Source organism: Magnolia sinica, chromosome 2 (genome assembly GCF_029962835.1).
Source record: "Magnolia sinica isolate HGM2019 chromosome 2, MsV1, whole genome shotgun sequence".
NCBI lineage: Eukaryota > Viridiplantae > Streptophyta > Magnoliopsida > Magnoliales > Magnoliaceae > Magnolia > Magnolia sinica.
In genome coordinates, this window is record NC_080574.1 from 15628205 (window position 1) to 15645110 (window position 16906).

The 16906-nt window shown below is 39.2% G+C and overlaps 1 protein-coding gene across 1 annotated transcript; it reads left to right on the plus strand.

Moving 5' to 3' along the window:
- Window positions 1-259: 259 nt before the first annotated feature.
- Window positions 260-6388, plus strand: LOC131236407 (protein DCL homolog, chloroplastic-like). The gene is made up of 3 exons (XM_058233529.1): window positions 260-667; window positions 5124-5238; window positions 6013-6388. The coding sequence occupies exons 1-3, from the start codon at window positions 372-374 to the stop codon at window positions 6178-6180; spliced, it is 579 nt and encodes a 192-aa protein (XP_058089512.1). The 5' UTR covers window positions 260-371; the 3' UTR covers window positions 6181-6388.
- The last annotated feature ends 10518 nt before the right edge of the window (window positions 6389-16906 follow it).

Sequence of the window (16906 nt, forward strand, 5' to 3'; positions counted from 1 at the left end):
TTATCTGATTATTTCGTTATCTGACCATTGAGTTGTAGGATATTTTGGACGGTCCAAAATGTAAAATATCAATTGCTTCTGTTTCAAACAAATAAGTAACCACAAATCATGGGTTAGGATTTTTCAAAAAATATAATTTTGAAAATACGAGTTAGGGTTTCCACAGCTTAGTGGGTTCAATTTTAGTTTAATGTATGCCAAGTCTACAATTTATGAGTGCCTGCGTGTCAAGCTTCATACTCTGCCAGAGTATCAAATAACTCCCCGTTTCGGAAACGCATAAACAGATCCGATGGACCGAAACAGAGAAGCATACCAGAAAAAACAGATAAAAAATAATCAACCACATCAGCACCGTCGAAATCTCGGCCATGTTCTCAACCATCTGCATTTGCCCACCTCCTCTCCTCGTCGGTAAAAGCCCCTTCTCTGTCTTCTCCATTCCCTCTCTAGTCCGGACTGCACCCCGTTTCCCATCCCTAAAAACCGGAGCCAGACGAAACCGGTTCGGCAGCCAAACCGCTGCCGACCCGGTCCAGCGGAGAAAGCCCGACGGACTCGGCATTGAAAATACGGACGAAGATGAACGGCTACATTGGGAGGATCAGATCTTGGAAGACACCGTCCCGCTCGTCGCCTTCGTGAGGATGATCCTTCAGCCTGGAAAGTAAGTCCTCTTATCTGCCCATCTTCCCCAATTCATCAGCGAATATGGACCGTTGGATTTGTCAAATCTCCTCGTCATGAAAATTAGTTGTAGGAGCAAACACATGGAGGTAGGAGTTTAGGGCAAATGCTGTGTGAGCAATTCCAGGCACATGTTTTACACGTGAGCAGGCCACATTCACCATTAGATGGGCCCCTTGATGATCACCTAGGCTGGCCGATTGGATCGGGCCAGCAGATTACATATCGAGCTCAAACGTTTGTACAATCAAAGATCTTGATACATCACTTACCCGCCCCAAGCGATTCTCATTTCTTGTTGGGTTTTTTTTTTTTTTTTTTGGTGCTTGGCACCTATTTATATCCTTTTGTAAACGGCAATTTGATGAAAATTTGCACTTACAAAATGTCGAAGTGAGGGAGCAAGCTGTGAATGATGATGTTTGGGCCCATGGAGCCCATTGTGGGCAACCACTAGTGGGTGGGCCCACGCATTTTCCCTCTCTCTCCCCATGTTGAATTCAACCAAATTAAAGAGTCATTATAGGGGATAAGAGATAAGGCCTTATGCTCTTCTCTTCAATCCTATCTCTAAAGAGAAAAAAGTGTGAGAGAAGAGAGAGTAGGCCATACCTCTGTCTGTTGGCTCAGATTTGACAATCCGAGTCGTTGATATAATCCGGCAGGGGATCATGACCATGAATTTTGGAGTGGGGTTGTAAATGTCTGCCAATCTTGATCGTGTAGATATTGTTGCATCCCACAAACTTTCTATTAATCAGGCCTGCTAATGACTGAGTGAAAATACCTCGTTTCAATGCTGAGGTCTTGGTATCGATTCCCTGGTGGGGGTGGCTAACAATGGAGTGTGTACTGACAGTGGGTGTGTACTAACAAGCTATAAAATTTTATTTTATTTTTTTTTAAAAAAAGGCCTGCTAATGACTCACGGTTTAGACATGCATACAACAGAACTTTTAGCTGGTTTTTGGTCAATCATCTCCTTCATTTGCTATCTCAAAATGTTTCATTCTGTCTTTGGCTCCTCTTGGTACCTATCAATTGTATTTAGTGATAAATGTTATCTAGGAGGTAGTCTTGTATCGGGTACTTCTAATTCAACACCCTTCTACTAGTGGGCATTGGTTAGAATTTCTCCTCTTTTTTCTCTTTATCTTTGAGTAGATGGAAGAATTCTTCCACAAGCATGGGAATTCATGATTGAACTTGGGGCAAGGGTTGCCCAACGCATAGCAAAGATGTAACTGCAGCTGCTTTGGTGTGCATATCAGCTATAATGTTAGCCTCATGCAATGAATGGTTCAACTTCTAGAGAAATATGCTAATCCCAAATTTCAGCAACAGTGCAATTAGTTTCCATGGAGTTTAGATTTCCTCTTGATGCCAAGGAGATATCATTTGATAAATCACCCTTTGGCATAGGATGCTCAACATCAACTCGATGCTTCTAAATTTTCAAACATTCTAGCAGTGTTCTTGCCCAAGAGTAAAAACCACTTTCGGTGTACTGTATCACTCACCACTGAAACCGATACATGTCAGTTGTCCGTATCGACCCATACAAGCTCATAGGCTGATATGTACAATGGTCTCAATCTCTACAAGTGGGTCTTGTGGCCAGCTGATCCATAACATGCTACATTTCATTCGTTGTGGATTGATTATTCCCCAAAAAACACACCCGTAGGACAATTTTAACCTTTCGCTTTGTGGCCAATAGATTGCCGGTTAAGAAGTGAATGTAAAACGCTCGGATTGATCAAACCTATTGACCATTGGATGTTTGGACTGAGCATATCAATGGGTACCATAGTAGTTGTGATTAGGTCAGATAAAAGGGTGGTGCGTTTGGACTCTGCTATGTATCTAGAGTACTTCAAATAAGCATGGACTCTAGTGTTTCAATGAAACAATGGACTCTTGCAGAGTCATGAACTCTAAAAGCATGGAGATTATTGGAGGGGTGGTTGTGATGGGTTGAACTGTTCCACCCCTCTTTTCTATAAATATAGGTTTTGGTCTCCTCACTTGTAGAAAACCTCTTCTCCCATCTCAGGTTTTTAGGAAGGTGTAAAGTGTGAAAGATCAAAGTACAACATCATCATCGACATTAAATATGGCTTTCTTTTCAGTTATGTGATTTAGATTAAGTATGAAATATGAGATTATCACAACGGGGATCTTTCGCTCAATGTATTGAATTTGATTTTTAAAAAAACTTTTGTTCCACTTTATCACTCACCACTAAAACTGATACATGTCAGTCGTCCATATGGGCCTATACAAGCTGATAGACTGATGTACAAGCGTCTCAATCTTGACAAGCGGGTCCCATGTTTAGGTGATCCATAACATGCTACATATTTTTTTTTGTTGTGGATTGATTATTCCCCAAAAAAACACACCCGTGGGACAATTTTAACATTTCGCTTTGTGGCCAATGGATTGGTGGTTAAGAAGTGAATGTAAGACTTATATAAGGTGACGTCTACATGATCAATGGCTTAAATTGATCAAACCTATTGACCATTGGATATTTTGATTGAGCATATTAGTGGGTCCCATAGTAGTTGTGATCAAGTTAAATAAAAGGGTGGTGTGCTTGGACTTTGTTATGTATCTAGAGTACTTCAAATAAGCATGAACTCTAGTGTTTCAATGAAACATTGACTCTTGCAGAGTATGAACTCTTATAGTTTGGAGACTCTTAGAGGAGTAATTGTGATGGGTTGAACTACTCCACCCTCTTTTCTATAAATACAGGTTTTGGTCCCTTCACCCATACAATATATAGAAAACCTTTTCTCCCATCTCCGGTTTCTAAGGTGTAAGGTGTGAAAGATCAAAGTACAACATCATCATTGACATCAAATATGGCTTTCTATTCAGGTATGTGATTAAGTATGAAATCTAAGATTATCGCATCGGGGATCCTTGGCTCAATGTATCGAATTGGATTCTCCAAAAACCCTTTTGTTCCACTGCGTTTCGACCCAAAAATCCAATAGTGAAATAAAACAACAATTTATCTTTATCTGATCTAGGATCTTCCAATCTGAAATGATTTTTGAGAATGCTCCATCCCTAGTGGGACAAGTTAGAATAATGATTTGAATTACGCTATTTGTGCCTTCCAATGAGATATACCATTTGATTAAAAAAATAGGGTGTAAAATTTCAAGCTCCATATGAATTCTAGGATGATTCAGGGGCTAGACGCCTATCTTAGTTTGCACCATCTAAATATTGGTCGTGACTCTTAAACCACGCACATTGCATGATTATATGACAATCCAGACCATCCAAATTGGGGACTCAACTATGGATGGAGCATAACCGAAAATCTCATTAGAAATTTAACATTAGCAATTTGATTTGCCCCTTTGAATTTGGACCATTCACTATTTTACTTTTAGCCATCCTTTTGAAAGTGTTAATTGGATGGATAGGATTACTTTATCAATATGATTTTAGAGATATGCTCCCTTTGATTTTAGTTCTACATGTGAGAAGGATGAGTCACCATCATTTTCGAAGTGGTGCTAAACTAACATAGCAGTCCAACCCACGAATCAGTAATTGGTATTTGATGCTATGGAAAAATTACTATACCGTTTAGCTGTTTGTGGCCCAACGTGATGTGTGTGGCATCCCAACATGCATCAGGTGTCCTTCAACAGGAAGTACAGACATGCCAAATGTAAGGCTTATCCAAAACTCAGGTGGGCTGCACCATGGAAAACAATTTAAAAGCATGCTTGAAACCTCCAAATTCAAGTGGAGTGGCTCACCTTAGTTTTCAAACAAAATTAAAGATCGTTTGAAATGTTCAAAGAAAATATACTGCGATATTAAACACCAACCAACATTGGTAATGGTTACAACCATGTCAACATCAACACAAGTAGCTGACCTTTTGGGATGAAGCATAGTGGAAAAATATTTGCTTGGATCTGTGTACTTTTTGCCCTCGACAACCATGTTATCCAACAATCCCACAGCTGACATGACAGTGATGATGGCCAACATTAGAGGCTGGTTTATGCCAGGGCACCTACAACTGGCTGTAGGTTAATTCACCTACGACCCATTTTTACAAGCATTCTCTGCCTTGGGCCAAAAGTAGAGAAAACATCGAAAGGCATAAAAGGGTTGCACCATACTTCTGATAGTAGCTATATTGCATTATATTTTCCCGAGAGTTTTAATCGACCCCTAAGCTTGATGGAACTAATCTATGCTTTTACTCTGTTACCCCAACTTCTGAAATGAAGAGAATGCAAACACCAACTTTGAAGTATCCAATAAGCATGGTTATAGCTATTGACAATAGCTACAACTTAGCAATTCTTTTGAAACCATCATCTTGTAATGAGGCTTTTTCAGTAGGGAATATTTATATATATTACAGCATGGAACTTGCTCTTCTATTGCAGATATGAAAGTGGTGATAGACTAAGTGCTGAGCACGAGAACACAATTTTGGAGAGGTTACTTCCATATCATCCAGGGTTTGAAAGAAAGATAGGATGTGGAATGGATTACATCACTGTATGTCTCTCTTCCCATGTATGCCTTTATCTTTCCCTTTTTGGTATCCTGGAGCTGTCGCAATGCGTAGCAAATAAGCCTATCATTCCCTAATAGGAATCTCAGCTTTTGTACTGTTAATATTTAAGGCCCATTTGGAAGCACCCTCAAAAGGGATGTTTAACACATAAATGCCATTTTGAGCTAAACCCCACTTCGTGTTGTGCGTTTGGATGCACTTCCGCAAACCCCCGATTGATCCCTCACTTGTTGAAGTTGGCGCTAAGAAGCCCACTCGCCGAAAACCAATCCAATTGGTTTTAACAAGTTGACTGACAAAGTTGCGGGAAAACTTGTTTTGTGGAAAACCCCCTTTTGCAAAAGTTGTGTCCAAACGTTAACATATGTTGTGTTGCCCTGTTGATGTATGATGCTCCAAAAATCTCCTTGAGTGAAAGATCCTAGCCACCAATGACGGGACTTTTTCCAGCCGTTCTTAACCATCTATTTGCAGGCCATGAATAGAAAGGTTATGATTATCCCATCAAGGTTATCTTTGGGCCATAATCCATCCATAGTTGGACCGAACTGGTCTGGAGTCCTGAACTCCAGAACCCATCCCCCACCTCTCAGTACTGAAAACCTGAGTACTGTGTGCAAAGCCTCTAGTCACATATCTCATAATTCTTCGGTGTTGTTCACACTCGTATTCTTGCATCTCATAGAAGCATGAGTGAATTAAAGCTAACGTTTTCAGTTGTTGAATATTGACTGAATTTCCTATTTATTCGACAGATTGGGTATCATCCAGATTTTGAAAATTCGCGGTGCTTGTTCATAGTCCGGAAGGATGGGCAGCTGGTTGATTTCTCGTATTGGAAATGCATTAAAGGCCTTATCAAGAAGAAATACCCACTGTACGCGGATAGTTTCATTTTCAAACACTTCCGGAGGCACGAATGAAGGAAACCATGGAAAGGCGGCCCCCTCAAACCATTGTAAGATCTTGCTGTGTGGTTTCAAATGTATTTGAATATAAAAATTTGGAAAAATGTCAATGTTCTTCTTTGGCCCTCCATTCAATGTGCATGCACATGGGATCAAGGAATTAATGGACTTTGAATGTTCTGATTCCTTCTGGAAATGACAAATGGGTTTTAACTTCCGTGTATCCTGATGTCATTTATTATTATTATTTTTTTCCTCTTCATCTGGTAACGTGCCATAGTTCCCTTTCCCTGCCTGGCTAGCTTATGGTTGATACTCTGGCAAGAGTGTGAGTACCATGTGCAGGCACTCGCATGAGTAGACATGTAACCCATACTGTAAGGTCTGGGTCAAAACCAAAAATCAAACTAGGGGTCATTAAACTGCCTGATTTGTGGCCAACAAATGGATGGCTAAAAAGGAAAAATTATCAAATTAAATGTTAGGATTCTCTGATCAATATGATTTTGAGGACATGCTCCATCCATGGTAGGTCTCATTATTTGGATGGTTGAAATTGCAGCACGAATGTGCGCATGTAGAGTGGCGATGGGAATGTGTGTGAATGGTCATATGCTCTGCCAGTGTATCAAATCTCAAATGGAGCATAGTTAGAGACGAAGAAGAGAAATGTGGGAAATCTCTTGTCCACATTGTTATTGTAGTTAAGCAGGCAATGTGAAACATATGCTGGAAAGGGAAAGGAGAACATATAGGCGGTGGTAAATTGCCGCTTTAATACTGGTAAATCCATTGAATCGACAAGGTGAGTGACCTGGTGGGGACACCCTTTGGTGTGTCCTTGCACGACATCTTCATTTTGCCATATTCAGTATAACCCATAGTTCTAAATCTCTCTGAATTGACTTGAAACCTGGCCGAGTCAACTCGACTCAGCGAGGTTTTTGGGTCGAGTCCTTACTAAACTCAGATTTGAGATGGACTTGGGATTACTTGTCAAGTCAATTAGATGCAACTCATAATGATCTGAGCTTAGTCACATAGCTTATGAAAGGTAGGAGCTCTATGCCTTCAACCAATGGGCTATGCTTTGTAATTTGAATAGTGAAATAATCGGATCGTCTATGTATCAATAATGGAGATTATAAATTGAAATTTTAAATGTGAACCTTAATGGGAACACATTCTTGATGCTGCAATGTTGCCGAAAGGGAATACTTGATCTTCCACACAGAAAACCTCTCAATGGGATTAAGATTTTTTATTTATTTATTTTTTATTTATTTTTTTATTTTTTTTAAATATGACCAATACATATATTTATAGAAAAAGATGACCGGAAAAGCTTACCCACCACACTTCTTCCCTCTAGAGTCTTTATACGGTATGTTTTCATATCCTTCTTAATAATCATGTATAGGGACCATGGTTCAAGCATCCCACTCCTAATCTATCTACTATATGTATCAATCACAATTTTAGTAGGGACCTATTGGATTGCTCAATCCAAATAATCATGCGGTTAGATAAACAACCAATGATCATGTGTGGCCCACCTAATAAGAGTTGCACACGCTTTATTGTTGAATTATCTTATTTTATAATACTTGTATTAGCCGTAAATATTAACTTAACTGTTGATTTTTATCAACTTATTTAATAGATTATTAGATAGTAGTTATGGGAGTGTCGTGCATTCCTTGTTTGTCCCAAACCTAAATAAAGGAGGAGAGTTGTGATAAGCTAGCAGCTGGTTCAAAACTTTTGTTATCGTTTTCGTCATTAATCCTAGCAATATGACGTTCTAAACTCAAACTAGAGCAGTATCATGGTCCTTGATAGAGTGGAACGGTGCAATAGGATTTGGGTAGCCAATGCCATTTGGTTGGGATAAGGCTTAGATGGTGATATTACACGTCACTATTCTAAAACTTCTTTATCATTACAAATACTTTACATTTATTAATATTAAATACTGAGTCGGCCAAACACCGGATGAACATCAAGACAGGCCGAGCTTTCAGGTTTTTTAACTATGATATAATAACTTATGTGTAGAGACCTGCAATTTAAGCCACACCATTCATATTTTTTATCAGGGCTGTCAAAATTTTGAATAGGTCTCGGCTATAGTACACGGCCCTACGAGATGGTATTGTCTATATTTGCGTGGCCTGACCGGCTTGATATGACTAGGTTGCTGTGGTGGCCTACATGGTACATGCCAGAAATCGATTTTCAATCATTGAGTAGAGAGGCCTGATTTTTCGATCGGGGATAGTTCATGGTAGGTCCCACCTGATGACTTTACTGGACCTTGCACACGTGTGTACCTTGGAAGAGTTTCACATTAGACGGTCACCTTAGTATTTGCTCTTATTTCAATTAAAAGCCATTGGAGCGGATCTGAAGATACCCTTAAACACATGCCTCTTTTAGCATGAGGTGAGGTCCCTTTCAATTAGGTGGAAGTACCCATCACCGCTCTCCTTAGATTTTCTCTTCCCTTTGCCTCTCTCCTTAGATTCCCTCTTCAATAAGTACAAAAGCGTAAAGAAGCATTCCAATATCTGGTTTGGTAGTCCGCGTTCTACCACATAAAAGGTATTTATTAGACTTCCTCCATTGGACACCAACACCTTATGCACGTGTGTGTCCCACCATTCTAGCCAATGGGACTCCATAGATTACCATGTGCTTCCTGTGCTTGATCGTAACTCCATCTTGCACTGGTGGCAATGAGACCTGCCATCAAGCACATAGGCCCCGAACGAAAGAAACGGGTCGCAATCTAGTCAACTGGCTACCTTCGTACGGTAGTCCGCGGGACTACTAGAATGTACCTTACGTTTACATGATTCGGTAAGATCTGACCGACTCCCACTAATGGGTGGATTGGAAATAATGGAGTTTTTTTGTCCAAGGTTATGGACACATCATCATAAGGTAAACCAATACTTTATATCTTCGACACTTTCAAATCGGCACGCTAAGGAGGTTTGCCCAAAGTCCATGCGAGTGTGGAGCCCTTCACATCCACGCGCAGGCACACGTGTCAATACGCCATGCATGTAACAGATCCAAGCTCTCCATCAGGTGGACCACGCTATTTCTTACTCCTCATGTGGGCTACAGTAAAAAATAAACAAACGGGTAGAAAATTTGTTCGTTTGTTTTGTACACTGTGCCCCCACCTGGGGAGTGAAACGGCGTGTGTGGATTGGATCTCACACACGTGTGAGGTGGATGGGCAATGGTCACACGCGTGCGGGATTAACAAAAACCTGAAGAAGAAAGGAGAATGCGCCCAAAACCCGTACCACTTTGTAATAATGCAACGTATGAAAGATGCTCCCGGCAGCAATGGCCGAGTGGTGTTAGTGCTGTTATTTTCCTCTTTATGCCTGTCCCATGTATGCTGCTGCATCTTTTTGAAAATTTGTAGAGAATTATATCATGACCCAGTGGGCCATGCATGAGTATATATTCACCATACACGTGGCAGGACATACGTGTACATCAATCAAGATCGTCCATATATTCTTTTTTAGTTTTGTTTTGGTGGGCCAAACGCATTGCAACTTGCACGTAACTAAATAATTGTTCTTGGGTCATGTGACCGAACCGTGTTGTTTCTTGTCTAAAGTTCCACGATGCTTCCATTCACACGCTACTTTTCTTCATTGTTACGCTTTTAAACGAGTATTCACGGCAAGCATGCTGTAGATGGGACATTGATTGGGTACTACCTCTAACCTTTATTTGACCTGACCTAATGGATAAAATTTAATTGGACGACAGGTTACTGTCAGAAAACAATACATCTAACCTATTTATAATCAGGAATTCATTTTTTGCAAGTTAGCAAGGACATGAGTGTTAACACAAACAATATCCAATCAATGTCCCGTTAAATGGTGGGGACTGGATGGTGGTGACTTTTCAAAAAGCTACTGCTCTAGGATATTACACTTGTAAACAAATATCACCAAGATTTTGAAAATAATAGCAGAAAATTCTTTACACAGTATCATTGGGAGAATATCCTGTGTTTTCAAATTTTAGTCGAATTAATTTCTGAAAGTTTAAATTAATTATTTTATCATTTTTTATTTTAATATTATTTATTAATCTAATTACTATTTTTATATTTTATTTTTAACGTTAAAATCTTTAAATCTCCCTAGAAATTCTTGTGTCGAGAAATTGCTGAGAACATGATTTCTTCACTAGTGGTGACCCACCCATCATCCTACGTTAGGTATAAAGGTAGGCTGATCCATGATTTCCTAACCGCATGATATTGGCATTGTGTTATGGACTGCTGAGCGTTTCCTTTCAATTGGATGGCTAGGATCCCCTCACTATTTTTGTTTATTTTTTTAAGACATGTTCCATCCAGGAATGGCAGACGATTTGCCGGTCTGAAATAACCGGTGTACAATTATGTCACATGTTAGACTCGTTACTACCATTTAAACCATGGTACAAAAATAAACACCCCATGTTAAGGCTGTTTGGCAACATCGGCTTAGATGTATTTGAGTGCATTGAAATCCAAAAGTTTAACAATATAATCTAGATATAATCCATGAATTGGAGAGTAAATGGAACGGGAGGCTGGGGCTCATTTGGAGCTTGTAAATGGAGTTAAATGAAAAATAGAATTGAAGGTAAATAGCTTAATCAACTGTATTTAAATAGAGTAAATGAAATGCATTTGAAATCCAAATAGTATGTTTGGATGAAAGTAAATGAAAGGAATGGGAATACATTGAAAATTTTCAACATATTTATAAGAACATATATGATATCTCAAATCAGCTTTAATAGTTAAATTAGTCTACATATGTAATATTTAACTTAATGATTGTAATAAGCACATTAAAATATATATTTTAGCCAAAATGAAGAATTTGGAGCCTTGGGCTAACCACAAATGTATAGATCATAAATGAGCAACTTGTCAACATTTTTTAACTGTTCATTTAAATGGCTAACCTTTGATTAGATTAGATCATTCTATTAGTGTGATTTTAATATAGCTAATAATTAAATTGTTTTCTAATATCACCGACATGCCACGTGTATGGTGGATATGTGTGTAGTTGTACCTTTGTTCACTCATGTGACTCTATAAATGAGCTCAAAAAGGCATTTCACTTCATTTACTTTCAAATCTTCTTTCACAAGGGAGATTTCATTTACAAGTACAAGTACTCTCATTTCATTTATATGCATTTACTCTCATCAAAACATGCAATTGTCATTTACCTCCCTTTACTCCCTTATTTACCTCTATTTACTCTAAAGGCCCCTAAATGAAAGTATATTTGTAAATATCACTCTTTTGCCAAGTGAAATACCCTTTTTTGCTCTCTTTTAAAGGAGAGGGGTCATACATATAACAAAGGTTATACTAGTCTACTAATCCTATACACATCAAACATGCTAACATTACCCTAAAGTAATTTAATTATCAGCTACATCACTTAAATTATTTGAACCATCCAAAAAATGAATCACATTAATTTGTAATTTGGATTCGAATGCATTCCAAATATATGCTCCAGAAAGCAAGCTAATTGGCTTGTGTGGAGCCTTGCACATCCACAGGCAAATACACATGTCAATGTTCAACACGTGTGCAAGATATGAGCTTTCCAAAGGCAAATACACATGCCAATGTTCTGCACATGTGCAAGATATGACCTTCCCTTCCCGGGACCATGCTATTCATAACTTTGTATAAAAAGCTCGGGATATGTTGGATTGCATGTGCCCCCGATAGAGATATCTCCGTGCCCTAGGCTGAGTGGGGTCCACAGAGATATGTGACTCTATCCATTGATTTTGAAAGACCATAATAGGATAGGATTCTAAAATTCATGCAGATCCAAAACTCAGGTGGACCATACCAACAAAACAGTGGGAACAGCCATGTCCACCGTTGAAACCTTCTTAGATCTGATCATGATGTCTATATACCATCCAAACCGTTCATCATCACCATTAGGAACAAATATCATCCTGGTACAAAACTTCTGTCACAACCAGGTATTCAATCCCCACTGTTTCGTGTGGTATGGCCCACATGAGTTTGGATATGCCTATTCTTAGAATAATGTACTATTGTAGTCTTTCTAAACAGATGGACCGTGTAGATTAATCACGAACATCTCTATGGATCCCATACAGCCCAGAGCACAGAGATATATCTGTGAACCGAGCACATGCAATCCGCTCTCCATCAGGACGCCTCTGGGTATTAAAAAAAATACAAAAATGGATGCCTGGAAACTTGGTGTGGATACCGTGGTCCACCTGATGTGTGAAACGGCCTGCTTTCTGAGCCAGTCTATTCAGTGCGGCCTGCCTATCGAAAGCTCAGATCTTACAAGTGCAGTATTAGCGTACACTTGCACGTGGATATACTGGCCTGACTGGGTTGCGGTTTGCCTGCGACCCCCCACCCACGTGAAGTTCTTCGGCCGGAACATAAGTGTGGCCGGAAACGGATTTGCTACTCCCTCTGCTACTAGCCCGGTGGCTGGTGGTCGGTGCTTTGTGGGCCCCACCATGATGTATAATGTTTCATCCATGCCGTTCATCCATTTTTACGGATCATTTTAGGGCTTAGTTCAAAAACTGAGAAGGAAATAAAGCTTAGGTGGACCACACTACAGGAAAACAATAGTGATTGGATATCCACCATTAAAATCCTCTCAAGGCCCATTGTACCGTTTATTTGACATCCAATCTGTTAATTAGGTCATAAACATCTAGATGAAGGGAAAAAACAAATATCAGCTTGATCCAAAACTTTTATGGCCCCCAAAAAGCTTTTAATGATTGACGTTCATTCGACACACGTTTCTGTTAATGTGGTCCAATTGAGATTGGGATATACCTCATTTTTAGTTTCATATCATAAAATTATCTAGAAAAATAGATGGAAGACATGGATGAAACACATACATTATAGTGGGGCCCACAGAGCACCGACCATCGGCCATTAACCGGTGGCCGGGGGGAGTAGCCACTCTGTTTCCAGTATGGCCACTGTGATATTTGTTAGAAATACATATTTTTTGTTAGAAATACATATTTTCTATCCGTTTTTAAAACTGGAATGAGTCACACCATCGAAAAAGGCAAGGGAGGAAATGACTAATATTCAAACCTTCACGGGGGTACATTCACGAATGTTTCAATGGCAGGCATTCAATGCTCACTTTTTAATTTTTGTCGTGTGATCCACTTAATCTTTAGATCTGTTTTATTTTTAAGCTTACGTCCAGCTGAAAAATTAGAAGAATGAATTCGACGACTAGTATGAGAGGAAATCTGCGTACGCATTTGGGCGTTAGGCATTTATTTTTTATTTTTTTATTTTTACGCAAATCAACAACCTTCTAATTTGCGACTTTGCTAAGAGACTCGATTAACTTGGACTCCACAAGATTGAAAGTAATATCTGCGTAATTAATCAGCTCGAGACTCCTGTGATGATTTACCACCATTTTAGAAACGGTAGTTTATCATCTGCTCGCCCGGCCACTCGTACCCTTATTTTATTTTTATCATCCACACGCACTCCCACTCACACCACATTAGTTTTTCACTATAATGGGTACTGGACCCCATGACCTGGAGTTGAAACTCTTATGAGTCTACCACTGAGGCATGAGTAAGGACCCCACATAGGGTTATCTAGACCATTAATTGTTGGATACAAACACCGATCAAGAAATCTTAACCATCCAAATGGTGCCAATAAAATGGATGCTTAAAACTAAAATAGCAAGTGCTCCAAATTCCAAGCAAAATTCAGATGACTACTACCATCTTCTCAATGTTTGTTCCTGGTGATGCTCCATCAACAATTATATCAGCCATTTGGACGGTCTAGATTGCTCTACATCTATGCCATATGTGTGGTTGGAGAGCCACCACTGTTTCCAAAACGATATTGGAATATTATAGTTTTATATACGACAGAGAGATATATATATACATTTTCTCATTGTTTCGTGACTATGGTGTATGACTCCATCAAACTCGATTATTCTAAAAATCGAGAATGATAGCTTATCAAAGGTTAAAATATACACGGAACCATCGAAGTTTCTTGGAACTCTTCTAGATAGTATTAGAAGAAAAATGATCATATACAACCTTTCTATGTTAATTTAACATACACCATTTCTTTTTCTAAACTGACATGTCACCTGTTCATAACATCTGAACCGTGGAAGATAGTGTGACACATCGCCAGGAACATTTGTGATGAAAACCGGTTGGTCCGTCCATCAGGTGGGCCACACCACTGAAATTAATTACAGCCGATTATCTGATTCCACGTTTGTGTGGGGCCTGCATGATGAGTGAATTGGCCATTAATTCAATTGCTTTTGGATGTCTTCATGGTATGGTCTACCGTTTTGACGGCCTCGATATCTCGCTGAAGTGACACGTAAGCAGAAAATAAAATACATTGTAGGTAGACAATAGCTGATGTTGTCATCCCATTCTTATAAAAGTCGACTTTGAATAAACTGAGGAAGAGAGAGGTCAGATGCTTTGTTTCTTCTTCTTCCTTCGCTGTTAAAATATTTAGCAGAAATGCTCGCATCTGACCTGTTGGACAATAATTAGCTGTCCATACGGGATAATTTCTAACCAGTCATGTCTGTAAGACATCCACACCCTTCAATAGGTTTGTCCCACCATGCAGATCATCGTGCGTGAAAATCAGCCTCATCCACTCATCAGATGGGCTACAACATAGAAAATGATACGCAGCCACTAATAAATAAATAACAAATACAAGTTTGGCCTACCTGATGAATGGATGGAGGTGATATTTACCTAAAGTAATCTTCGTGATGGGCCCAACCTATTGGACAGGTTGGATGTAGCATTCACATGATATGTTGGGAAGTTATATTGCAGGTGGAAGAACAGAGTGCCAAGGAGTCGGATGTGCGTACCTTTTATTTTTATGAGAAAAAGGAAATTAGCATGCAAGTTCTCTTAGGTGTACCCTAAAGCCACCGATGTTGATTGTAGTTATCCCGTAGGGTGGATTTAATTGGGCCATGTGCCGCTATTACAAATAAATATGATTAAGTAGTCACTTAATTACCTCAAAACTTTCAAAGGTGTTTTGTTTGGGCTACATCTTTGACAACAGTACATGGCTTATCAAATGCTATTATGTTAAGTCATCTAAAGGCCAGTCGTCTCATAATTCTCATATAATTTATGGTTGGAAGTTTACACTATAAGGGGACCTGGTTGCCCAGTGATTCCAACACCATATGGTTTGGTGGTGTTGGGACATAATGGGATTTGATTGGACTAGTGCCACTACCATAAGTGCTCTATGCAAAGCATATTTGGAAGTTGTTAGGTTAAGTATATACTTTGAATGGGTATATAAAGATGGATTCTTGGTCTTTGACAGCAACACTTCGCACAGTCAAATCCCACCGCATCCCAACACCACAAGGCTACCTAGTGTGGTGTTGGGATCATCATGCAATCCTTACTCAAGGTAAGGTAGGATCATATATTTTAGACTAAAAATAGGTCAACCCAACACACTTTTCAATTTGATGGAGTTTGATTGTGGTGTTGGAAAAGCTTTGTGATCCCTATCATGATATATGTGTTCCATCCCTGCTATCCATTCATTTTGCTGATTCATTTCATGGCATGATTTAAAAAAGTAGGCCAATCTATATCTTAGGTGGACCATATGATAGGGAATCATGGTGATTGAACTTGTGGGCTACAAATGTTTTGAATCAAGTTGATATTTGTGTTTTGCCTTTATCTAGGTTAATCAACATTTGGATGATAGGGGCTTAAAATGTTTTTATCGGTGGGCATTCAATCACCATTATTTCATATGGTCTAGTCCATCTAGGTCTAGTCCATCTTAGATTTAGACCTAGTGAATGTTCAGAATCATTCCTCTTAAAATGAGCTCGCAATGGATTGACCACATGAGATAAAACACATACATCATGGTGGGTATACAAAAAATTTCCAACATTGGTACCAATGTTAGGAGTGTTTGGCTCATGGTATTAGATGAGATTAGGTAGGATGGAATTGCATTTAGTCTGTTCAAATTTTATCCAAAATTTAGGGAGGACCGGAATGGTTGAGATTAGCCGGGATGGAATTGCATTTGGTACTATGCAGTATTTTTATAGATTTTGAAATCCACCATACATGTAGGCCCTATATGAAACCATATGTTTTATCCATGCCGTCTATCCACATACTCCTTTTATATGCAACATTCTAGTTACATACATGTATAAGTTACTGACATCCTTGCGAATTTGATTTGTGGATTACAATTCTATGGTTTACCAAATGAGATTTTGCTTAATCTAACTTTTTGTTCCGCCAAGAATTTTATCCATGCCATAGGAATTAGATGACCCAAAAACCATTGTATTTTCAAATATGGAATCATTGTAAAATAACGGTGGTAATAGCATCCAGTACAATTCTATACCATTTTGTTTTGGGAAACGGATTGGCTACTCCCCCTGAAACCAGCCCCGGGGCTGGTGGTCGGTGCTCTGTGGGCCCCCTCATGATGTATGTGTTTCATCCAATCTGTTCATCCATTTTTTAAGGTCATTTTAGAGCTTAATCCCAAAAATGAGAGATATATAAACCTCAGGTGGACCACACCACATGAAAACAATAGTGATTG

Coding starts and splice junctions, on each gene's coding strand:
- LOC131236407 (XM_058233529.1), top strand. CDS start 372: ATGTTCTCAACCATCTGCATTTGCCCACCTCCTCTCCTCGTCGGTAAA. Junction 668..5,123: donor ATGATCCTTCAGCCTGGAAA/GTAAGTCCTCTT, acceptor CTTCTATTGCAG/ATATGAAAGTGGTGATAGAC. Junction 5,239..6,012: donor GTGGAATGGATTACATCACT/GTATGTCTCTCT, acceptor TTTATTCGACAG/ATTGGGTATCATCCAGATTT.